This window comes from Phodopus roborovskii, unplaced genomic scaffold (assembly GCF_943737965.1).
Source record: "Phodopus roborovskii unplaced genomic scaffold, PHOROB, whole genome shotgun sequence".
Classification (NCBI taxonomy): domain Eukaryota; kingdom Metazoa; phylum Chordata; class Mammalia; order Rodentia; family Cricetidae; genus Phodopus; species Phodopus roborovskii.
The window spans coordinates 39,744,404-39,770,641 of NW_026126410.1; the positions used below are offsets into that span (position 1 = coordinate 39,744,404).

The window sequence follows — 26,238 nt, forward strand, 5'->3', positions numbered from 1 at the left end:
GTGTCCATGGGACACAAGAAGGCAAAAGCCAGAACCAAGTGACAAGTGGGCAGAATCCCACGAGTTCTGTGTAATTCACACAGCCATTACACGTATTTATTGCTAGAGGCAGCATTTTAAACGAAGGTCTCCAAACACAAGTATTAAAACTGCCTTAATTACAAAGAGCCTGTCGTTTGTAAAATGCTTCAATTTTTCATAAATAACATAATACAAAAGTATGCGGAAATGCCCTTGATAAATTAGGTTTTTTAATTCTTAATTGGGGTCCTCTAAGGGGTGACTTCTAAGTAAGCTGCTCTTCTAAGTACAGATTGCTCAGGGAACTAGTTTTAAGCAAAATCATCTGTAATCTTTTCAGTTCTGCATTGGGAGTAATGTGGACACCCCCCACCCTCACCCCTACCCCCTTCCTGGATCTAGGAAAGGAGAATGACCCAGAGGCTGTGTGATGCAACATGCACTCGTGCCAGAAAGGAGCACCCCTCTCTGTGGTGCTGTCTACACCACCCGCAGACTCCCAACTGGATCCCTGCACGTGGTGAGCATCATGGCCCCTTCACGTCCTTTTCCTCCAGCGTGGCGCCCGCTTTTCCTTCTGAACCTCTGCCTGACGTTTCTTCTCCGCCTCCTCCGCTTTCCTCTTCTCCTCTTTGGCCTCCTTGTACCGCCACTTGGGGATCTGCAGGTATATGCTGTCCTTGTTATTGCCCTTGGGCGTTGCGCGCTCGGGCTGGAAGGTGGGTGCAGGGGCCTTACTGATGCGCACTCTGGGGACCACCACACCTGGCCGCACGCTGCTCCTCCGCAGCAACTGCAAGGGTAGGAGGCTGGCCTTCCGAGAGATAGGGGCAGGGGTGGATCCTGGTGCCCCCGAGGACTGGGATGACCAGGGGCTGGCTCTGGGGGTCTCCAAAGTCTGGAATTGCGGCTCAGAGTCCTCTATCTTGTTGCTATCCTGAGCAATGGTGTCCTGGTTCCTCCTAGCTGCAAGGATTTCCTGCACTGCTGGGCGTCTTTTCCCCACACAGGGAGGGTTCTCCGGGCACACAGTCTGGCAGACAACAGCAACAGCGGGGCTATAGAGGCTGGTGGTCATCCTAACCATGTGATCAAGGACACCTCCATCCTCCAGGCTCTGGCCTGAGCGGGAGGTCAGAGTGGTCCTCAGGAACTCGGTGAATCTCTGAAAGCAGTTTTTGGAGCCCACAGGTTTCAAGAGCCTCTCAGCAGGAAGTGGCAATTCCAGCTTATACTTGTCCCCAAACTGCTCTGGGCAGGGTCGTTCCATCAGCCTTTGCATGACACGCACAGCCTCCACTCGACCAGTGTACGCAGCCCACTCCTGTGGTGACATCCCACGACGGGGATCCCTCGCTTGGACATCTGCCCCTGAAAAACAAAAACGCACATGCGAAGTGTGCCAGGCGGCCAGGATGCGCTTCCACGGGCAATGAATGATGGGAGAATTTGGAACAGTCATGCTGGTTAATTCTATATTCATTTGGCTAGGCCACAGTACCCAGTGGTTTGATCAAATCCTGAGCTTGACACAAGCCTGGAGAGATTGGACTCAAAGTAGGAAGGCTTACTTTCCAAATGTGGTGAGCCTCATCTGATCAGCTGCAGGCTGTAAGAACAAGGAGGGGTTTCCCAGAGCGGCTCCCTCTACAAATTTCAGAGCCCTGAATGACCATGATCGCATAAGGCTCTTTAAATGACCTGTGAGCTGTTTCTTTACACACTCTCCAGGCACACCCCTATCTTCCTGGAAAGTCTCCCCTCCCAAGTTCCCTTTCCCAAAAGACACTGCAGACAAACCCCAGCTCAGCTGAGACCTCATACATTCCAACTTCTGCCTACAGAAGTGGATGCAGAATCGCTGTTCAGTTCATCTTGGCCCAATCTCAGCCCAACATTGTCAATAATCATGCAGGAGTTCAAGTCCCATTGCTCTTGGCTGGCAAAGCATCCAGGAGAACTAGGGCAATTACCTAGTCTGTGAGCCCCCCCCCCCCAGGGACTCAGCCAGCAGGGCCATTTGTGTCTCACACAGACCCACCTATCTAATACAGTGGCTGATGAGTTGTTCTGAACTCAGCCACCTCCCTGGCCTGCAGGCCCACAGCAGCCTCATGGCTGAGAAGACCACCTCCCTAAACTCGCCTAACTGAAAGCCTGAGTCCTGCAACACATTAAAAGAATACCAGTCTTAGCAAAATGGCAATTATTTGGAACTGGAATTCAGGAGGAACTCATTAGCTGAAGCACAATTTATAAACTAGCGAAAATGAAAAGGGGGCAGTAAAAGTGCCACTGCAAAAATAGATGACACATTAAACCTTAATTAATTGCATGTCACTTTAAAAGGGAACAAACTGCGAAATTAAAACTCTAATGAACACTGCATGAAAGAGACATTTTTCAAATGCTAATGACAAACTAAAGCAATGGCTGTCCAGAGCTTAGCAGTCTTCCTCCTACTTTTTAACATGATCAGAAAACAAACACTATAAATCAAGAACAGCCAACCCACTTTAGCAGCCCTGGACCCCAAGTCACCATGCTCCAAGTAGTGACTCACTTCCCTCAGGAAACTGTTGCTAAGGATAACAGCAACTAAACTATGAGTGATGGGTACAGCTGTCCCTGGTCTCCCTTCGAAAGGGATTGGGCCCAAGACCCCCAGCGGGTACCAATTCTGAGGTGGCTCAGGTCCCACATATAAAATAGTACATTTGCATCACCCTGATACACTGAAACATCTCCTGATTACCCATAATCCTAACTCAATAAAAATGCTATCTATGGTTGCCACATTGTATTTAGGGAACAGCAACAAAAGAGGTGTGTGTGTGTGTGTGTGTGTGTGTGTGTGCATATGCATGCATGTGTGTGTGCTCTATCAGAACTAGCTGAACTCAGACACAGAATCAAACATGGAGCTGGAAAAATGTGCTACAGTGCTTGGGATTGAGATTAAACACAGGACCTTGCTTATGCCAAGCGTATGCTCTAGAAGGGGATTCTAAAAGAATCCTAGAAGATGGTTCACACTTTATAACGACCCCTTTTGAAGAGTGACAAGAGCTTGGGAGATGCTGTTATATCCTGTCCTTACAGTGGATCACCAGTGCCACTCCCAGCCAGCACCATCTTACCCACGGAATAAAACTGGAGACAAGACTTGGGCTCTCACTCTTGTGTCTACTAGCACCATGCTGTGTGCTGCCATGTTGCCTACACAAAATGCTCCACTACACTCAACTATATACAATACATCATGATTGGACTAACTAGGGTTGCTCAATGTTGAAAGTACTAGAATTTTTGGCCAGTATTTCTTTGTTATGGTGATAGCCTGTGCACTGTGGTGATGTTCTAATAATATCTTTGGTCTCTAAAAGATGCCAGTAGCAACCCATTTGTTGGGACAGCCAAACTCTTCTTTGGCCATTGTCAAATATCATCTAGGAGACAACATTGCCCCATCTCAGAGTCACTGGTCTAACCTAAGGACTACGGTCCTGTCCCCATCGGTCAGCCCCCTGTGGCTCAGTGAGCCAGGCCTGACCAGTGAGCCCTAATGAGTTGTTTGCCTCCTGCTGTTCATTCCTACCAGAAGCACAGATCAGGGGCCCGGAGGTCTGGTGACTCCCACAGAATCAAGGTGCCAAATGGGGCTGGCAAGACGGTTCAGTGGATAAAGTGTTTGTCGTGATCATGAAGACCTGAATGGATTCCCAGCCCATGTAAAAAGCCAGGCACTGGGCATGTTGGAGTGCACCTGTAATCCCAGTGCTGGGGAAGCAGAGACAGGGGCATCCCTGGAGCTCACTGGCCAGCCATTCTAGCTGAGAGGAACCTCCAGATTCAGCAAGAAACCCTGCTCAAAAAAACAAGGTGGAGAGCAAAAGACAACACTAAACATTAACCTCCGGCCTCCATACACAGTCGCATTCACATGCATGCATACCCACATACCAATATGCATACATGTATGCACACACACATCAACATGCATACATGTATGCCCACACACCCCAATATGCACACATATGAACACACATATGAACACGTATGAACACATACACCATGAATGCATACACGTATGAACACATACACCATTGGGCACACACACACACACACACACATACAGGCTAAGCAGAACTGGTGGGTAAAAAAAAAAGCAGGGTCTACATGTCATGGAACCTAAGTCAACTCTGAGTAGGATCTTCTGACCCCATGGCTTCCAATGAACTGAGAGAAATGTGTCTGCCTTCTTTAAATTGTCCCCAGGGTGGGATTTTTTTTTTTGCTACTGGCACCATGGTAAGCAAGTGCTAAAGAGAACCGGCAGACCTTGTATCACTTGGTCTCAGGAACACTCTCCCCTGGGAGCCATGATGACCCAGGACCAGGCAGCCTATGAGAGGGAACAGAGCAGGAAGCAGAAATGTGTCACTTCCTCTTTCTTTTCTGTCCCAGTAGCTACCTTTCATGTCATCTATCCTACAAAACCCAGCTCAGCTGCCCCCCTGCCACTGCTGACCGGTCCTGGCAATCATCACTATCCTGCCTACTCTAACTTAGGCCCTGAAAGTAGGGCCAATTGTGATGCAAGGGCCACCCTCCTGACACAGCAGGGGTGACAAGCTCCTGTGAGACTCAGCAAGCAGGAAACTGGCACCCCTGGGCTATCAGCAGGAGGATACATCTCACAGCCTACCTGGGCCTTCAGCTGGCACTCCTGGGGTGTCTACCTTTCTCAGAGGCAGGCTGCAGGCAGCCCAGCGTCCCACAGGGAACACAGCCACTCCCGCCTCCCTCCCCACAGTGCCTCTCCCTAAGGCATGTCCTACAAAAACTGCTCCCTGGGTCTCTGCAGTGGAGAGTTCCCACTTATAGGCTGCTTCCTGGCTTTAAGAGGAAATTATGGTGACAAGAATCCCATGGGTTTTGAGAAGCATATCATGAGAGCTTGTCTAAGAAGAGAGCAAACATACAGGGAACAATGTCTGCAGTGAGCTCCTCACTTCCCTGTCAGTCAATTTTGTCCCCAGGAACCACAGCAGGACCCTAGGCTCCACTTCATGTTCTCCCCAGAGTCTGCAGTGATTACATCACACTTCAGGAACAAAGTGAACTCTTAAGCAAGTCTGGAACCTGGCAACTTCCACTGGGAGAAGGGGGGGAAATCACATCGTTGACAGAGCCACTTACGGAAATAGACCTGTCACTTTGGTGCATTAATATTCCACTGGGTTAACAAGGTGCTGCATGTCCCTTTCTATTCTTATCAGAATGGCTGGCATTATCAGGACGCCTGATCCCCAACAGCCACTAGGTCGGTTTGCAGAATTGGCTGCACTAGTCATTAAATTCAAAGTTCCGATAATCCTAACGTTATTGTATTCTACCTGACAATGCAGATAAGGGCTGACATGTGCCTGTGGTTTGCCAACTGAGGAAAAATCTAAAGGGTTTAAGGGGTCAGCCAATTCAATCATTCATCATTCTAGGTGAAGTGGTTCCAACTGCATGTAATAAAATCGCAAGTCAGAAACTCAAATCTGGTGTCAAAAGCTCTCAGGAACCGAAGAATCCTGCATTCTAAAAAATAAAAATCAAAATGACATACATGTGTTTTGTGCTAATATATGGTATCATATGTGTCTTTTGCTTTTATAATAATCATATAGGATAACCATTCTGCAGTCTGCTGCTGAACCCACTGCCCTCTGACATACATAAATGCTGAGGGTTAAATTCAAGAAAAATCACAGACAACTGGTACCTAGGAATATCTCCATTTTCTTAATACTGTTGTATTTAAATGGAAATAAGAAATCAAATATCAGTGTAAACTTTTTAAACATCTCAACAGGCATCCTTACCACTGTCTAACAAACCCAGAAAGGCCATTCACTTGAACACTGGTTTCTTTTAAGATTTATCTGCTATAAAAGGAAAACAAAGGTAAGAAGACAGGTGCAGACTAGAATATTCTAGAGGCTGAGTGCTCCAATCAAAGCTTCTCAGGGAGCTGAAAGGCACCCTAAAGGGAGTGCAGCCCAGAACAGAGCAGGCCAGGAGGAGGGAGGACTGTGTCCAAGAACAGAACAGTCTCTCTCTTTTTCTTAAAAATCACATCCCACTTTAATTAATTGCATCTGTGGCTCTTGGTAGGAGACAATCACATCCCTAGGGGTCATTGGCAATATCCGCAGGCATTTCGGGGTGTCCCAACTAAAGGGTACTAACAACATATGGTAGTAGAAATAATAAAAGCTGCTAACGCCCTACACATTGGCAAGATGGCCCCCACAAGGATTGAGCCAGCTCCACATGTCACTACTGTCAAGAAGTTCTGTGCCTTATCACAAGGATGATTTTTAAAGAGAAAATTTTTGCTCCATTTGTCATTCATTCACAAATAAATAGCTACTGATCGTGCCAATATATCAATAATGAAAGCTGGTGTAACCAGCACATACTGGCAGCTTCCTCCAAGGTAGGCACCCTGCCTTCACATGAACAAAATCCCACCTACAACTTGCTATGATAAGGCTGTCACTAGTTCTTTGTCATTGTCTGGGGCCCAAAGAGGTCAGTGACAGGTCCCTGTACAGGTAAGTAGCAGGCTGCACAGGTAGCTGTATTACTGGCTTTGGGCTTGTTTCTACTGCATTCTAAAGAACATGGCCAACAACGACACGAACTCCTGACGATTATTCTAGACTTCAGTGGAGAGAAGCTCAAAGTGGTTGTGGGATCAATGGGGAAAAGTTTAGAGGCCTCATGTCAAATTTAGAAGCAAATAGCCGACAGTAATAGAAAGAGCAATATTAACACCAAGCCAAATGCCCTCATCTTCCAGGAGCCAGGGAGAAATGTTGAATGCTGTAGCTAATACCTGAAACCATAGGAGATCTAAGAAAAAAATGACAAGAATAGTTATTTCAACTCCCGCCAAAAGAGAGTTGAGAATTCAAATTAATTAATTTGGGGAAAAAGCACTTGATATGATTGACGCCCTAACTTTTGGGTTGAAGAATATAAAATCACTAAAGACCTACATTTAGTTATAACTAGATCTTGACACAGTAAACACAAAGATTTCACCCAACCCAATAATCACCATTTAAATGGAACAGGAGGGCTTCAACTCTGCTGATACAGATATCTAGCTTTTATAAATTAAATTCAGTTGAATGAAAGGCATAATCAGTGGCATTAATTTCAAAATACAACAACATGGATGTATTATTCCAATGTGTATTTGCACATATATGCACACATGCCACTGCTTACACATGAAGGTCAGAGAACAACCTGCAGGAAAGGAATCCGTTCTCTTCCATATGGGTCCTAGGATTGAATCAGTGCCAGGAGTTCGCTCTAATTATGATTTTTTTTTCTTCAACAAAGTTTTTTACCTCCCAAGTTTCCTTCTTTGCTCATTAAATCTGGGGTGTTTTTCTTAAAGTATTTTCCGACACATGTAGATTAAATCAGGAGGAAAGGAAAGACAACCCAAGGCTGTGAATCCCACAACTCCAGAGTAACCACAGGGCAGACAAGGGGGAAAGATGCCATGTAATGTAAGTCACAAACAACAGATAAAGACAGAGCAACTGTCACAGACCAGAGGGGGATGGAGGACATGTGAACCACATGTGGAAACCAGCTGGGGGCAAAGAACAGAAATAAGGCATTCATGGGAGGACCAATGTCTAAAACAATGTCACCACTCTTGGGTAACAAGGATCAGAGGGGCTTTGTGGTCTGACCTCAGTGTGCTCAAAACTCATTTGCTGGAACTTTGTATGCACTCTGATGGTAATAAGAGCCAAAATTTTGAGGATATGCCTTGCCTGAGAGCAAGGCCCCACAAACAGGATCAGTGCCCGTTGTGAAGACTCTTAAAGGGCACTTCTTGGCCCTGCTATGTGAAGACACATGGAAGCTTGAATCCTTGCAAGCATAAAATTTGATGATGCCTTAATGCCAGGTTCCCAGCATCTAGAACTGAGAACAGTACATAGATTCTGTTTATAAACCCTTGCTCTTCAGGAATGGCCACACACTCGGCAAAGGACAAAGATTTAAAGCAACCACATTAAGTAAGAGCAACACCCTGTATGGTGTTAGATGCTAACTTTGAACCCACTATTGTGCACTGCATTTTTTTTTCTCAATTCTCAAAGAAACCTACTCAAGTTGCTCCAGCAATGACCCTTTCAATGTCAAATCAGGAAAAGAACCAAAGAGGTCAGTCCCAAGGAATTTTTCATGGGTTCATCAGTGAAGAGGTCAATCCCAAGGACTTTCTCATGGGTTCATCAGTGAAGAGGTCAGTCTCAAGGACTTTCTCATGAGTTCATCAGTGAAGAGGTCAGTCCCAAGGACTTTCTCATGGGTTCATCAGTGAAGAGGTCAATCCCAAGGACTTTCTCAATGGGTTCATCAGTGAGGAGGTCAATCCCAAGGTCTTTCTCAATGGGTTCATCAGTGAGGAGGTCAATCCCAAGGACTTTCTCATAGGTTCATCAGTGAGGAGGTCAGTCCCAAGGACTTTCACATTGGGGTTCAAACATCTACACAGTGCTATCACATTCATCCTCAGAGGGGAGGGAGAGGAAGGTTGAGGACAGGGAAGTACTCAGGATGTCAATGAAGACACGCAGAGCAGTATGCTGTCATGGAGACCCAGCTTTAGCTGGAGGATATTCCCATTGCTCTGAAGGAGCAAGCCCATCCCTACCCTGGGCCATCTTCAATACTGCGGCCCTTAGGACATAGGCAAGGCCAGAATGACCACTTCTTATACACATGTGTGTTCAGGTGCACATGCACATGTACCTAAAGAGTTAGGCATGTGGAGGCCCATAGCTGATGTCAGGGATCTCCCTTGAGTACCTCTGACTTTTGTCCTGGAGCGCATTCATTCAGCTAATCTAGCTAGACAGCGTTTTCCTGAGACCCCCTTATTGTTTTTATCTTCCCAGTGTGGAATTCCAGGTGGGCTGCCATGTCCACTGACATTTATGTGGGTTCTCGGAATCTCGATTCCAGTCCTTGGGCACATGGGGCATCAATCTACCTGCTGTGCTAACTGCCAAGTCCCCCAGAATATACACTTTTGAAGAATAAATCTGAGCACAGCTAGAAAGCCAACAGACAGACAGATAAGGGAACACATCAGCAAGGAGCAATGGGAATTTCAGGAAATGGCCAGTGCTGTGATCAGTCCTCATTGGCCAGCCCTGAAGCCATGTGCTTTGGACTTCTTTTCCCAAATGTAGACAAGCTCTCATGTGTCTCAGGCTTCCCTTAGATTTGGTTTGTAACTGAGGATGGCTTTGAAGTCCTTGTCCTCCTGCCTCTGAATGTGAGTGCTGGGGTTACAGGCATGCATCACCACACCCAGTTTTGCATTACTCTAGGATTGAGTCCCAGGATTCTCTGTGTATGCTGGACAAGCATTCTGCTCACTGAGCTATATACCCCAGATTACTTTCGGCTTTTCAAAGAAATGCAGCCACGCAGCTCAAAAAAAGCAAAACAAATCCATTCCTTGCCGCCACTGTTTTCAGTTAAATGGTATGGGTCTATTTAGTATGCATTCTTTAAAAGAAACCCCTTGGCATATCTAGAGCCTAGAGGCCACACTGGACAAGTGGACTTACCTGCCAGCATCAGGGCTCGCACACACTCCGTTCTGCCCTGCATGGCTGCTTTCATGAGAGCAGTGAAGCCAAATATGTTCCGCCTTTCTAGGTCCAGGCCAGGGAAATAGTTGAGCAAGTAGTTGGTGATGGTGGCATGCCCTGAAAGAGAATGACACATGCATGCAGATTCATGTACCCACATGGGTGATCCTTTCTATGTGGCAGAGAAAGAAACTGCTCCTCATCAACCATGTAGGCTGTCACCTGGACACAGGGAGCACAGGAAAATGGAACTGTGCAGTTCCCTTGTGGCCTTTCAGTCTCCCTGGGGGTGGGGGGCACAGGGCAGAGGCGGGTTTCCCACAGACAGGGTGCAGTCAACTCCCAGCAGGAGTCACTGGGGCAAACAGGCTGAAAAGGAGCTTGGGAAACATTTCCAAGTGGAGGAACACATCAAAGCCAGAATGTATTGTAGGGGCATCTTGCTTTGCCAGTGAAATTGGGGGATCCCCACCCTCTCTGTACCTGATGCCATCCTTCCCTTTACCTTTACACGTATGGAAGTCAGTCCCCTGTGGCCCAGAGTCCCCTTTCCAGCATGATTCCTGAGCAGAGATTGAATGGGTGGAACAACATAGGACCTTGGGCCAAGAAACACTTTGGAGGCTCTCCTAATTTTTGCAGACTGAGAAGTCTGAAGCTAGTGGCAGCTCTGAGAATCCATCTCCCTGCTGTGGCTGCAACTCCAGCAAAGCAGGTTTCAGAATGGAGGTAGAAGGTAGAGGGGGTACATATATCCTTGACCTTCATCCTCCTTCCCAGTCCTTACACACTGTATGAGCACAATATTAAATCCACCCATACACTGAGCAGCTTTGGTCAGCCCAAGCACACCCAAGTGACACAGATATCCAGGCTGCAACCTCTGTGGTCCCTTGTGAGGGACATTATATACACCAGGCTGCTATCCACACTGTCCAAACTCAATCTTTGTGGTTAACCTGTCACCAACTTAAAAGTTAAAACAAGCCTCATAGACCAAAGTTCTGAGTCTTAAGAAGCAGGACTATGGCTCACTGCTGAGCTCAGCCACAGCTCTGAAAAGGGGGTCAGAGCCTTGCTGACTGTTGGGACCAGGCTGCGGCTCCAGGCTAAGTAACACGCAGGTTCCGACTTGCTGATGGCGCCTTTTGGACTCACTGAACACTTGGCCTCCTCTGTGTGAAGGGGGTCAAGATGAAGCTGGGGGTCAAGAGCCCACAGTAGCTCAATAGTTCTAAAGCTGGTGAGGTAGTAGAAGACAGACCTTTGATCTCGCGAGCTTGTGTTCCGCTTGAACATTCGCCACACCAGTCAGATTTAGTCCGGGTCTCAGTGAAACAAATTGCGATTTGTTCTGATCATTTTCTTTAAAGTGTGACACTGCAAGTCAGTCGTAATTTGTAGATGTTGTTTGTGCACAACCACAAACACACACACACACACACACACACACACACACACACACACACACCCTTTGCAAGTTGAATCATCTATAAAGCAAACCTGCCCATTATAGAGAGATTTTATGCATATTGTATTAAGGACAGAAAACCCAACATGGGAAGTTGCGTCCTGACTGGAGTCTGGAGCCCTGATTATGCCAGAGTCACCTCACCCCTCGTCCCTAGGCTTTTCCAGAGGGAGAATGACACTTCTACCATGCAGATGTCTGCATTCAGTAGAAATTAAAGATGGCTGTATAAGCAATAACTGTTCTCCTGAAAAGTCAGGGCAAGTGGAGACTGGGAGACTGGGGTGGTGAGTGGAGCTCATGGATGTAACAATGTATCACTTGACAGCCAGGAAAGATGTCATAGATCTCCCTGGGGAAGTAAAGCAGGACAAGTAAACCACAAGTGCACGCTCTCTCTCTTTCTCTGTCTCTCTGTCTCTGTGTGTGTGTGTGTGTGTGCACGCGCACGTGTGTGCGTGCACACGCGCTTGCATGTCACTATGGTGACCCACGACCCACAATCCTGTTTCTATGGAATCTAATGCCCTCTTCTGGCCTCGTCAGGCAGCTGCACTCCTGTACACAAATACACGCACATACATAATTAAAAACAGAAGCCTTGTATTTCTACCAATAGTCCTGTGGGCTGTCCTCACACACAGCCACCCTTTACTAACCATTCCTGTCCTTTCAGCCATGTGCTTAGCTGATACCAGCACTCTTTCAACTGTGACTGAACTCCATCAACACCTTGTGGTGAATTCAGTGGCGTTTTTGTTACTTGACATCCCCACAGCACTGACTGCTTCCCCCTCCATCATTCACAGAACTTTCTTCCCATGAATACTCCTGAAGCTCACCATTTGACACACACGCCCCGCACCTCACTGCCTTTCTTGTTCGTGGAGAATTGTTGCTCCACAGATGGGCAGACAAGCCCTCTCCTCACCCCACACACTCTCCTTCCATATCCCCACATTCCACGTACTCAGTTATTAGCTCCAAATCCCCAACTCCCCACATCAACTTCTGACCTTTGTTTAGTTTCTCACCTAAATATCTGTCTACCAGGTACTTATCCTGGCTGCCCCACAACTAAGCCACACCCCTTGCATCAAACTCCAAATGCCTTCCATTCTGGTGCACTCTCCCCATGCCCCACCTCTTCTTCAAGGATGGATAACACCAGACATGTAACCCAGAAGCCTGGGCTTCATCCCAAACCCCGCACATCTCCTACATGCCACCAGTTAGCAAATTCTGCCAATCTCCCGTCTCCCCTGTCTTCCAGCACGCCCCATCCTTGCTTTTCCATGCCCATGATCTGGGTGTGGCATTTCCTCTGGCACTCCTATGACTAGCCTCCCTGGCTTCCCTGCTGCCCACCCTCCACCTACAGCATGTGTGGTCCAGGAAGAAGCCTGTCTGACCACAGCAGCCACTCAAAACCCTCAGTGGCTTGTGCACCTCGGACAACTCACTTCTGTGGTGAGCGTCTCTTCTTTACCCTCCATCCTCAGCCACATCCTCCATCCCCCAAACACATCACCCTCCATCCCCCAAACACATCACCCTCCATCCCCCAAACACATCACCCTAACACATCATCCTCCATCCCCCAAACACATCACCCTCCATCCCCCAAACACATCACCCTCCATCCCCCAAACACATCACCCTCCATCCCCCAAACACATCACCCTCCATCCCCCAAACACATCACCCTCCATCCCCCAAACACATCACCCTCCATCCCCCAAACACATCACCCTCCATCCCCCAAACACATCATCCTCCATCCCCCAAACACATCACCCTCCATCCCCCAAACACATCACCCTCCATCCCCCAAACACATCACCCTCCATCCCCCAAACACATCACCCTCCATCCCCCTACACATCACCTTCCATCCCCCAAACACATCACCCTCCATCCCCCAAACACATCACCCTCCACCCCCCAAACACATCACCCTCCATCCCCCTACACATCACCTTCCATCCCCCAAACACATCACCCTCCATCCCCCAAACACATCACCCTCCATCCCCCAAACACATCACCCTCCATCCCCCAAACACATCATCCTCCATCCCCCAAACACATCACCCTCCATCCCCCAAACACATCACCCTCCATCCCCCAAACACATCACCCTCCATCCCCCAAACACATCACCCTCCATCCCCCTACACATCACCTTCCATCCCCCAAACACATCACCCTCCATCCCCCAAACACATCACCCTCCACCCCCCAAACACATCACCCTCCATCCCCCTACACATCACCTTCCATCCCCCCAAACACATCACCCTCCATCCCCCAAACACATCACCCTCCATCCCCCAAACACATCACCCTCCATCCCCCAAACACAGACTTTCTCCCCTACCTGGTGACCTCACAGCTCTCCTTTGTATTGTGGTTTGCGTGTTTGGATCTTTTCCCCCCAAGCTCTTGCTTACACACACACACACACTCTTGCTTACACACACACACACACACACACACACACACTGCATTGAGCACACTCCCCTCACACTTCCACTCCTTTCTCACCCCTCCCCATTCTCATTAGTCCTCTTTGTTCCCTTAGCTCAGTGGTTCTCAACCTGCCTAATGCTGCGAACCCCACCCATAAAATTAGTTCATTGCTACTTCATAAATAACAACTGTTATGGATTGTAATGTAGATATCTAATATGCAGGACACCTGATATTTGATCCCTGTGGGGTCTTGACTCACAGGTTGGGAACCACTATTTTAGGGTTTTACTTCTACTTTGGTGTGTGTGTGTGTGTGTGTGTGTGTGTGTGTATACATGTAGCTGCTATATAGAATAAGGAACACAATTGAGAAAAGACATACAACATTTGTCCTTCTGGAAACTTGACTCCAGCCATATCCATTTTTCTGCAAATACTATAACTTCCTTCTTTATGGTTGAAAAAAAAATCCATTATGTATATATACCACATTTTCTTTACACACTAAAGTTGCTGGATACCTAGATTTATTCTAGAATAGCGCCACCACAGACACAGATATGCAAGTATCTCTGAGATGTCTACAGCTCCTCTGTTTTAACCCCCAGGAACTCTGTCTCTAACCCGGGGTCTCTGTATACACCCCATCCACAACACCTAGCCTCTCTTTGTCTGGCCATCTGATGGGCCACCCTTTCCAACACTCCTTCCTCCCTGGTTTTGCAACAGGATTTGAACCCAGTGTGCCACGGTGAGCCACAGCCCTCCAACTGGCTGCAGACTCCAGGCTCGGTGAATACCTGTCCAATAAGAAGGTCAAAACACACCCAATTCTCCCTCCGGAGAAGCTCCCTCAACAGACACTTCATGATCATCAAGCCACCAGCCCCACCATTTAAGATTAAATGGTCATCATTCAACATGGTCACAAGCACCAATTATGGCTGTCTTGCTGTCACAAAGAACAGGGGCAGGTGGTAAGATGTCTTCCTCCATCCAGAGCTGTCTTGTGTGACTTGACTCACTGTGCTCTCCCAATCGGGCCAGTAGAGGGAACTCTTGGCTTTGGAAATGCAGAGGCAGACAGAGATTCCCTGGGAATTGCTACTAGAAGAGGAGAGGGAGAAGCCAGAGCTGGGGAAGCAGGGCTGGGGGAAGGCAAGCTTCCCTTCCTGCCTTCCAGGGTACAAGAGGAGGGCAGTGGCTGGGAATGCTCTGCCTGGGAATGCTCAGGCACAGTGGTAGTGTGTTACAGGTATGAAAGCTAGGTTTACTGGAAGGGGCAGGTCAAGGCTAGAAAAGCAATAGCTTCCCAAAATTCTAATCTTTTCTTTAAAATAAGAGGAGGAGGGTGAAAGGGAGGGTGGGGAGGAAACAAGCCCTTCATAAAACTCAAGGTAAAACAAGACCCTGATGATTGGAAATGATAGATTGTTTTAAAAAAGGAAGGGCCCAGCCTATACTCGCATGCATGCATGAACACACACACACACACACACACACACACACACACACACGTGTGTTTTACAATGAAGAGCTGGGCACAGTGGAACGAGCCCATAATCCTGGTTGCTCAGGAAGCTTTGGTGGGACAACTGTTAAGTTGAAGGTCAGCTGGGCAATGCAGTGGGACCATGTCTGAAAAGAACAAAAGGGCTGTGGATGTGGCTCAGTGACCTCTGGCTGTCCCTGGGTCCTCCACCTCTTAAGGGCATGGGAGCTAGAGAAATAGCTGAGTGTTAAGAACACACACTACTCTTTCAGAGAACCTGAGTCTGGCTCCCAGCACCCACATCTGGCAGTTCTCAACCGCTACCACCTCGCCTGGTAGTTTCATTCTATTGCAGTGATAAAAGGCAGTCTGGGGAAGAAAGCGTTTATTCTGCTGACAATTAGGGTCCCAGTCCATCACTGAGGGAAAGTCAAGGCAGGAGAGCTCAAGCAGCCAGTCATAGCACATCCACAGTCAAGAGCATTGAGAATGAATACATGCTAGTTTCTACTCCGCTCGCTTTCTCTACACTTATACACTCCAAAACCCACACGTAGGGAATGGTGCCACCCACAGTGGACCGGGTCTTCCTGTATGAGTTAATGAAACCAAGACAATCCCCACAAACATGTTCACAGGTCAACCTGATCTAGACTGTCCTTCACTGAGGGTCTTTTCTCTGGTGATCCTGGATCAGTGGCCAACCTTCCTAATACTCCGACCCTTTAACTCAGTTGTTGCTATTTTATAACTTTATTTTTGCTGCTGTTATGAATGGCAATGTACAAGATATCTGCTATGCAACCCCTGTGAAAGGGTCATTTCACCCCAAAGGGGTTGTGACCCACAGGTTGAGAACCAATGTCTTAAGACTGTGTAAAGTTGACAGAACTAACCATTGCCCGAGTTCCTTGACATCTGGGTGGGAAATGAAAATGCCATGAGGACAGTGCAAAGCCAGGAGTTCCACAGAAAGACCAAAGGGAAAGATTAAAATCACAATCTTAATGGCTTTGTCCTCGTCATGTGTGGTGGTGTGAATAAGAACGGCCCCCACAGGACAGGCTCGTATGTTTCAATGTTGGGCCACAGTTAGTGCAACTGTTTGGGAAGGAGTAGGAAGTTTGGCCTTGTTGGAGGTGGCATGTCACTGGAGACAAGCTCTGAGGTTGCAAAGGACAGAGAATAAAGAATGATAATGTAAAGCCTGGCATTGGATGACATGGTTACCATGGTTACGTGGGGACCTGCTGAGTGCAGATTAGTAAAAACAGTGGTATAGAAGGGCAAAGAGTTCACAGACACACACACACACACACACACACACACACACGGCACATGCACACCATTTGTAGAGACTTCACTGCAAGAGCAAGTTCTAGATAGTGGCAAAAATTAAAAAAAAAAAAAATTATCAGGCGGATTACGAGGGCTCCGGGCTCCCAGGAAAATCGTGGCACCCGAAACTCGCAGTGCCTCTGTGCCCCTAAAGTCATCTCCTGGGGGTCAGTGGTGCAGCCACTGCAGTGGCTTCTAGGGAATCCCTCCAACCCCCATGATATCTGTTGGGAGAACCTCTGGGACCTAGGCCTTCAGGGTGGGTCCCTTAATCAGGACACTAGCATATCAGACACTTGGTGGCAGGCCCAGACTGTTAAAACACAAACTCCTAGCACAGGGCCTGGCAGTCAGTGTGTTAAACAGCTCTATAATAACTGTGTGTGGATTAATCAGCACAGGTTCTACAGATGTAAGAGTCAGGTTGAGAATACACCATGGGGCTAAGCAGTCTCTGGCATTTCCAAAACAAACTAGGGAAAGCCTTCAAGCTGAGATGATTACAACAAAAAAGGGGTTGGGGGGGCCTCAGAGGAGGAGGTTATGCCTAGTAAGTACATAGGAGGCCTGGAGTCACCCCCAGCACCAAAAGGGCAGGGTCTGGGGAGAGGACCACCCAACAAAAAGCTTTACCATTCACATTTTAATACCTCCTCCCCACTGTCTCCTAAGCAATTTGTAGAGCTAGAAGCCTGGGCTGGCAGAAGCAAACGCCAATGTGCCAATCCTTCTCCCCCCACCCCTGCATGTGCGCGTGTGCACGTGCGTGCGTGTGTGCCTGCGTGCGTGCGTGCGTGTGTGTGTGTGTAGAGGTGGGGTGGGTGGGGGAAGGCACAAACAATACAACTGCATTTAGAGCAGAGGAACAAACTGGCAGTCAAGGTGCAGTAACAAGCCAGGGAAAAGAAAAACACTGTTAAAACAAAAAAGAAGAAATTTTTAAACCAAGAAGCCCTTATTTAGACCCTGGGAACTAACACGGTTGCCTCTGCTGGGCTGTCTAGCAGCCCATGGGCCATATGTGGTCAAGAATAGCCACCAGTGCAGCCCACAATGAAACTATAGACTTTCTGAAAACATGGGGTTCTGTTCTGTTGTTTTGTGTGGTTTTTATTTGGCTGGAGGGCTGATGTTTGGTTGGTTAGTTTGGGGTTTCTGTAACTAAATTAGTGTCAGATCCCAATCCTCGACATGACAATTTGGCCTCAGCTCTGGCTGGATTCTGACCAGATAAACGCTCAGCATTCCTCAGGAACCTTGTAAAGTGGGTTTCTGTTGGCCAGAAAAAAAGCCATTATTGTCTTATTCCCTCCTACAGTTCCCCAACCTCCAAAGAGGGCATTCAGTTCTCTATTAATTCAAACCTGTCCAGCAGTTCTGAGCCCCACACCTAGTTCCCAGGCTGTTCCAGCTAACCCGCCCTCCTCCCCCTGCAGCTTAGCCCCTTACGAGACCAGCAGGACTTCTCCCCATCGTTTTTTTGCTTTCCTCTCTGTTCTCATTGCTCTGGTAACTGCTAGTCTCTCCTCTCTCTGTCCCTAAAATGTAGCCATGGATGGGGTGATAACTAATCTCTGTTGTCAACTTGACTGATCTTTGGAGCCACCTAGGAGACACACCCCAGGCTATGCTGTCAGGAGGGCCCCAGCGAGTTTGTTTTTTTGTTGTTGTTTTTGTTTTTGTTTTTGTTTTGTTTTGTTGGTTGGTTTTTTGAGACAGGGTTTCTCTGTGATTTTGGAGCCTGTCTTGGAACTCACTCTGTGGACCAGGCTGGACTCGGCACTCAGAGAGATCTGACTGCCTCTGTCTCCCAAGTGCTGGGATTAAAGGCGTGCACCACCAACGCCAGGCACTCCCAGAAAGTTTTAACCAGGGACAAAAGCCCCACACCTGGCTGAATAAAAAATGAGGTGAGAGTGTCCTGGCTGTGGTGACAATGTGATCAGTGACCCAAGTCCCTGCCACCACAGCTAAAGCTACTCTCAACCCCATAACCCCAGACCACACCGTGATGGACTGCACCTTCAAGCCTCAGAGTTCAAAAAAATCCCTCCTTCCTGAAGTTGCTTTTCCAGGCATTTTGTCACTGGCAAAATCTCCAGCTGCCGCCAGGTCATTGGTACTTTCTTAGAATGCTTCTGAATTTCTCACAGTGCACTGGTGCACTAATCAAAGCTGTGGGAACTGGCAGATTTTTAAAGTTTTTATTTATTTTTAATTTATGTGTATAACTGTTTTTTATGTTTGTATATGTATGTGCACTGCATGTACGTCTGGTGCCCCATGAGCCAGAAGAGGGTGCCAGATCTCATAGTACTGTAGTTAAAGACAGTTGGAAGATGCCATATGGGTGCTGGGAACTGCATCTTTGTTTCCAAAGTCAAGCATGAAGGACGGATTATATTTTTGGGTATCAGCAAACTACAAAAAGCAGGTGGGACTCCAACTACCCACCACAACACCTGGGAGGGAAGAAAGGAGAGAGGAGGGAGGGAAGGAGGAAAGCTGGGAGGGGTAAGTCAGGGGAGAAGAGCAGGAGGGAGGGGCAGCCGATGTTATACTCAGCCAAGTTGTTGCTCGTATGCTTGCACAACCCAGAAACATTTCAAATAGGCAAGAATTCAGAGAGCATCCCTCAGGCATTCAACACCAGCATGCAAATCAGTCAGAAAAGATACCTCACCTCCTTCACATTCCCTGCTGTTGATCTTGCCCAAGTCCACGGCCTTCGATATCCTTACTCTCCATCAACCCCATACGTTTCTGGTGCTATACCCTTCACCAACCACTGGACCCTCCTTGTTGATTATCCCAACATTCAAACAGAACCCATGCTTCTCCAACTCCCCAACTGTTACTTTTGCACTCTCCACAACCAGTACTGGCCCCTGAGCAGACACCTGAAGGTCCCGACTCCTACCTGATTCATCACCCGCAGCACCACACTGACAGCTATGCTCCGGGCACACAGCTCTCCTTCCTCTGCAATCTCCATGCACCATGTCACCGGGAGTCACCCTGTTGGACACTGGGTGTCCCAGCCCCTACCTTCCTCCAAGGACTCTCTCCTGTTTTATAGATATTGACTCTAAGCCACACTCCCTATACCATCCCTGGTCCCCTCATTCCTGCACCTCCATCCCAACCCCAGGCTTTGACACACATTAGCCCAGGTCCTCTGAACCCTGGCCAGATAAAATGTCCCCATTCCACACATAGCACACCCTTCCCAGTGCTAGGCTCTGTGTCTATTTCTCTGTCCTATGAACTGGAGAATTGCTCAAAGCAAGGTAGCCCCTCACTCCCGAGTCCCTCTTCCCTGACACAGTGCCTGGCCCACACGATATCCCATATGATGGTTGTGATCACCAAACACCATCACTGCAGTGATGGCTAGTTTTAATCAATGATCACCTGAGGGAAAGTCCCAGTGAGGGATTTAGGCTAGCCTGTGGGTGTGTCTGTGGGGGATGATTAATCAACTCATCATTATGTTAATTGATACAGGAAGAGCCAGTCCACTATGGGTGGCATCATCCCGGCATGCGGGTCCTGGATTGTATAAATGTAGGTAAACTGAACTGAATAGCAGGCATGTTTGCACCCATGTATTATTCTTTCTCTGTTCTTGCCTGTGGCTGCGATAACATTGCTTCTCAGGTCTGCTGGGAGGGCTGTAACCTGGGATTGTGGGCTGAAACAAAGTCTTTATCCTTTAAGCTGTCTTTAGCTGAGTATTTTATCAAGCAGCAGAAATTAAACTAGGGCATGGGCGCCCTCACATCCCTGCTGCTGGTGCCTGAGAAGTGGCCTTCCAAAGCCTGGGACCCTACAACAGAGATGAGGTTCCCACTCTAGACCTGGGAGAAGAAAGGGGAATCTTCTGGCACAGTCCCTGGCCCTGGTGATTTGGGGAGGTTCTCCACCATGAACTGGCCAATGGAATACACAGACTACCTTCCACTAAGAAAGATGCCATAGCCAAGAGCCAGTGTTACTGGCCTCCCTTGTGTCGCCTGATGAGATTCACCCAGACCGGACACAACATGGAGCCTAGAAAGCAAGAAGGGGCAGAAGAGGTCTCTTTCGAGCAGCAGCAGATACCCCTGCCAGCACCACCACACTTGGGGCACTCTCTCCAGTTTCAGAGCCTTGAGTCCAGTTCCCAACTGTGCTTCCTAATTTCATGTCAACTTGACACAAGCAAGAGTCATCTGAGAGGAGGGAGCCTCAACTGAGCCTCCAGAGGATCAGGCTGTAAGCAAGCCTGGAGAGCATTTTCCTAATCAGTGATTGATGGAGGGCTCAGTCCATTGTGGGTGGTGTCATCCCAGGGCTGGTGGTCCTGAGTTCTATGAGAAAGCAGGCTGAGCAAGCCATGTGGTCCGATCCAGTAAGCAGCACCCCTCCATGGCCTCTGCATCAGCTCCTGCCTCCAGGATCCTGCCCTGCTTGAGTTCCTGTCCTGAGTTCCTCCAATGACGGACAGTGATGTGGAAATGTGAGCTAAATAAACCCTTTCCTCCTCGAGTTGTTTGGTTCATTACAGCAACACCAACCCTAACAAAGACACCATCCAAGCTGCCCCACACTCCTTCAGGGCACATAGGTCTCTTCTTCCTGGCTTAACCACAGGCAGCTGTATTACTTACAACTAAGAACCTGACTGATGAAATAGATTGTCATCCTTGGCTATCTTTGGAGACAGGTTCCAGGATCTTTGTGGATACCAGAGCTCTCAGGTTCTCGAGTGCCTTGTATAAAATAACAGTGGAGGATGGAGAGATGGCTCAGGGGTTAGGAGCACTTACTGCTCTTCCAGAGGACAAGGTTTTGTTTTTCAGCACCCACATGGTGGCTCACAAACACCAGTCATTCCAGTCCCAGGGGATCCACCACCCACCCTCTTCTGGCCTCTGTGGGTACTGCATGTGTGTGACACAGACATACAAGCAGGCAACATACCCATACACATTGATTTAAAAATTTTACCATAGTGTTGTGTTGGCGTATAACCTACACACATGCTCTTGTGTGCTTAAAGCATCCCCACGTTACCTACAAGAACTAATGGTGTAAACATAAATATTACACAGTATTTTAAGCAAATAATGATAAGAAATGTCTATGTATTTTAGTGCTGATATACTATTTTTATTTATTTGAGTGAGTTTTAATGATGTTTGTTTCACTCAGGATCAAATCCAGGGCCTTCTACTTGGTAAACAAGCACTTTACCACTGAGCTGTCTGTGGCCCCTGTTCCAGATCCAGTTAAAACAATGTATCTTCTAACTATGTTGAAACTGCAGATAGGGAATCTCAGGATACAAAGGACTGAGTGTGGTCTACAGAGGCTGAAAACAGGGAAAGATCAGCTACACAACTAACTGTTTGAGACAGAGTAATCATTCATGTTAAGTGACTGAATGGAATATATATATATGTTAATTTATTTGTTTGTTTCCTTATTTAGTTATTTGGAGAAAGGGTCTCCCATATTTCAAGCTGGCCTCCAACTCCAGATACAGTCAAGAATGACCTTATGACCCCAAGCTTCTTGCCCCACAGCAGCCAGACCTGAGTACTGACATCACAGCTGAGACCACGCCTGGCTTGGGTGCTGCTGGGGATCAAACCCAGGGCATCCAGCATGCTAGGCAAGCATTCTACCAACAGAATTGCATCCCAGCACTCTGAACATACTGAGAACAAACCCCTGGGAATTGAAGTGCATCTGGTAATGGTGGTGCATGCATTTGCTTCCAGAGATGACCGTGACATGTACTTGGACCAAATTAGCATGACTCTTACTAATTTCGTCTCACTCTGCTACATGAATTTTCTGCAGCTCAGAGAGCTGTCCCTGGTGTTTCTTTATAGGTAAAGTGCAAGGTCACCTTTTCAATGTACATAGTTACATAACTGTCAGCAAAGCATGTGACTGTGATTCTTGCCCACCGGCATCATGCCACCCAGTCTTGGAGGGCTGTCAGTACTGAGTGACCAGCAAGCCTGCCTTCCTGCAGTAGCTATGTGATGGAGACACTGGCTAGTGGCAGCTCCATTCCGAATCCTGCCTGAGTGGGTAAGTATGTTGCTCCAAGAGCACAGAGCGAAATGTGTGTGTTCCTGCATGCCAGTCGATCCCTTCTTGGCACATGCTACTAGCACCTATTTCCATCTTTATGAAACACATTTGGGACCCACAGGAGCCCACACAGTCAGTGGCAGCACCCGAGCAGATGAAGGCCAGCTCTTACCTGCCTGCGCAGCAGTGATGAGGGCCGTGTTCCCTTCGCTGTCCTGCCAGTTGACGTCAATGTGGGGGCACTCTGCTAAGGCCACCACAGTATCCACAAAGCCATGGTAGCAGGCAACAATAAGGCCAGTCTAGAAATGAAGAGGGGAAATGGGTCAGAGGTACACAGCCCAAGCATCTCCAGTGAGCTCTGGGAACCCAGGGGCAGGGAGCTGTCCTCCTGGGAGCTGGAGGAGGGGCAGTAAGGACCTCAAGTCCCCAGTTCTCAACATCTTTAACTTTTAGGTCAACCACTTATCTGCAAATGAGCTGAGCCCATTCCCAAGAAGCACGATGTGTAGTCAATGAATGGCTAGATCTCTACCCTCAGAAGTGTTTCCCTCTAATGGGAAAGAAAGCACATACACAGGTACACACACAAGCACGCGTGCACGCACGCATGCACGCATGCACACTGCAGCACTCAAATGCTATTAAAACACAAGGGAGGTTATATAGAAGGAGAAAGGACCCTAACGCGGGAGATGGGAGAGAAGAAAAGTAATAGGAAAACCAAATATTGCTTATTTTCTCATATGCAGAATCCATCTATATAAAGATTACAATAGCATCCATAACATAGGTTTTATCATCTCAGACACAAAAGCAGGTGGCAGACTGCTTGTGGGGTCTGAAAGAACCAGTGGAAAGAGAAACAGGGCAAGATAGCTCTTGGCTCTGGCTAATGGTGGGGAGACTGGGAGGCACAGGCACTGCCCCTGTGACCTCTAGAGGATTAAGGCTGTTACTGAGCCCTGAGGAGGCAGCTTCCCCCAAGAAAGGAGAAGACACAGAACCCAGGCTGTCAGGTGCAGTGTGAGCAGCCGCATCCCACCTTCCTGCCTGGATGGTCCTGGGCTTTCCACTTGGGTGTAAAGTTCACTTTTGTTGTTCTTAGGATTCCTCTTTGCCGCTGCTTAGGGAGGGAATAGCTAACATTAATTAGAAATGGGTGCTGTTCAAGGGAAAGGCTCCTAACTCCTTCACACACTTCTCTATCCTCACTGGTCTGTAACTCCCAAGGAAGGGACTCCAATTTTGGACCTCAGTGGCAATCTCTCATGTATCTGAGGAATTACAAATCCATGGCTTAGTTTCATCATTGGTCAAGTCAGAAGTAGACTGGGGAGCAGGGACTCCATGCTGCCCTTTGAACATGTGTAAGCAAAACATCTAGGCATGACAAAACACACACACACACACACACACACACACACACACTTGAGAAATGTATTGGGTAGATGACTCAAGAATGCACAAACATGAGATTCAATTACAGGATATCCCTCTCAATCCCCAAGGGCTTTACCTGGAGAGCCTGGTGCTATAGACTGATTGCCTTTGTCTTCTTTCAAGTCACCTATGGACTCCTAATCCACAGTGTGATGACATTAGAGGGTGGAACCTTTGAGACCTGACCCATCATGAGGATACCACTATCATGAACAGGGTTAGTGACCAAAGAATAGGGACCTCAGACAACTCTCCAGATGTTTTCCCAGAATTCAAGAACAATAGAGAAGGTGGCCATCCGAGACCTGAAGAGACAGACGCTCATCAGAACCAAGGCCCCCTAAAACCTTGACCTCTGGCTTCCACAGAGTACAAAACTGCAAAGGAAGAAATTCCCATCGTTCATAAGTCACAACATCCACAGTGTTTTGTTACAGCAATCTCAGCTGACCAAAACACTTCTAACAGCAAAGGTGCGGGGTTACATTCTCTGACACAGATTAACAGTCACCTAATCCAGGCTCTCAGGAGCCAGATTTGATGATTACGCCTCTTTCAGCACAGCTAATGCATGCTCTCTGCTGCATGAGCGTGCCAAGGTTACGTTCACAGCAATCCCATGGTGGCCCAGCATTGCTTCAACCAGATTTTTCAATAAAAATGTCACTGGTGATTCGGGCATGGTGGCATACTCCTGTGTCTCAGCCATTTAGGGGGCGAAGGCAGCAAGATCTCAAACCAAAGCCAGCTTGAGCTCCAAGGCCAAACTGGTTCAAAACTACAGGAAAAATGATTTTTTTTCAGAACCTGCCTTTTCCAGTTATCATAAGAAGTTGTCCTGCCAAAAGAATGTTAGATCATGTGTCCACATGTCAAGCTCTAAGGAATAATCTCCATAAAGATAGCCCACTACTCTCCAGCTGATGGCTTTCAAATAGGTTGCCCATCCATAAATTAAGATTTTTTTTTTCAGCTTTTTAATCTTAAAGAGAAAGAGCACAGAGCGCTGCAGGAGTGCCAGACAAGCAAGATGCTGGAGTTGGCAGTTTTCCTGCTGACCTGGTCACGAACCAACTCTCCATCCTCCCTCTCTCAACGGTCAATTCATGGTTGCACAAATGAACCAGAATGCTCCCAGCACCACCTGGGAACTCCTGAATTCATCCCAAACATATCTGGGTGGAAGAATTGCTCTAGCATTTGACTATTTCCTGATTTAGAAGTAAGACGTACTGAACATACTGTAACTTCCTCTTTATGCACTTACTGTGCATACATGCTTACATGCATGCACACGCACGTGCACATGTGCACACGCACATGCTCACACACACACACAAACACACACACACACACACACACACACACACACACACACAGTTTTTCTTCAAATTAAAAGAAGAGTCTTTGCTGTATGCTTCTGGCCTTCTTCCATCACCAAGCTCACCCATGAAAACAACTCGGAGATCTAGAGGAGTACACACAGTTATTGAAAAGCCGTTCTGTTTCTCCCTTAGGAGTATATAGACCGTGAAGCCCGCAGGTCTAAGTCACCCATGTAGCATGGATTAAAGGAACAGCTCAACCCCCCCTTGAGAGAAGTCAGCTGCAGTTGCCACCCCAACAGGATCCTCCTCCTGTACAATCTCCAGTTCCAAGGGTGGTTATGTGACACTTGGGGTCCCTGGGTCTTGACCAGCTCTTCTCTTGGGACAGCTGTCATTATGATGCTGCTCCCTGACTACGACTACTGAGGGTTGTTCCACCCACCCACCACCTGAGGAAGAGTTCTTAGAACAGGAAACAGGTTAGATGACGGCAGCCTGATGTTTGGTCAGAAATGAAGACTGCCAGAGAAAGAGGGATGACTAAACACGGGGGTTCAGGAAGTAGTGACGCTCCCCTTCTGCCCCAGGACCTTGGTGACTATGCAAAATCGAGACATTTGTGGCCTATCTTCTTGGGCACTGGTCCAAAAGGCCAGCAGCATATCCACGTTTAAAACACTAGTTCACATTCCAGAATGAAGGCAGAGCTGCTCAGGAGGCCTCACCTCTAGTTGAGGAGCTGCTGATAAATAATTGAAGGCTCCTGGGGAAGAAGAGTCAGTTCTCTCTAGAGATGTTGGCCTTCATGGGCTGCCTATGTCCTGGGAGATGGGCCTACATCCGTGCACACGAGGCAGCTTGTGTGGTTTAAGTTCCGTCTTGGCT

General features: G+C 47.8%; 1 protein-coding gene across 1 annotated transcript in view; it reads right to left on the reverse strand.

The window, feature by feature from the left end:
• Positions 1 to 535: 535 nt before the first annotated feature.
• Ankrd33b (ankyrin repeat domain 33B) overlaps positions 536 to 26,238 on the reverse strand; it is a 62,823-nt gene continuing 37,120 nt past the window's right edge. The window contains exons 2-4 of the mRNA XM_051182607.1: positions 22,755 to 22,884; positions 9,693 to 9,833; positions 536 to 1,392 (exon numbers count right to left, since the gene is read on the reverse strand). Of these exons, the coding sequence (XP_051038564.1) occupies positions 560 to 1,392; positions 9,693 to 9,833; positions 22,755 to 22,884 (1,104 nt within the window). The 3' untranslated portion in view covers positions 536 to 559. The remainder of the gene's footprint in view (positions 1,393 to 9,692; positions 9,834 to 22,754; positions 22,885 to 26,238) is intronic.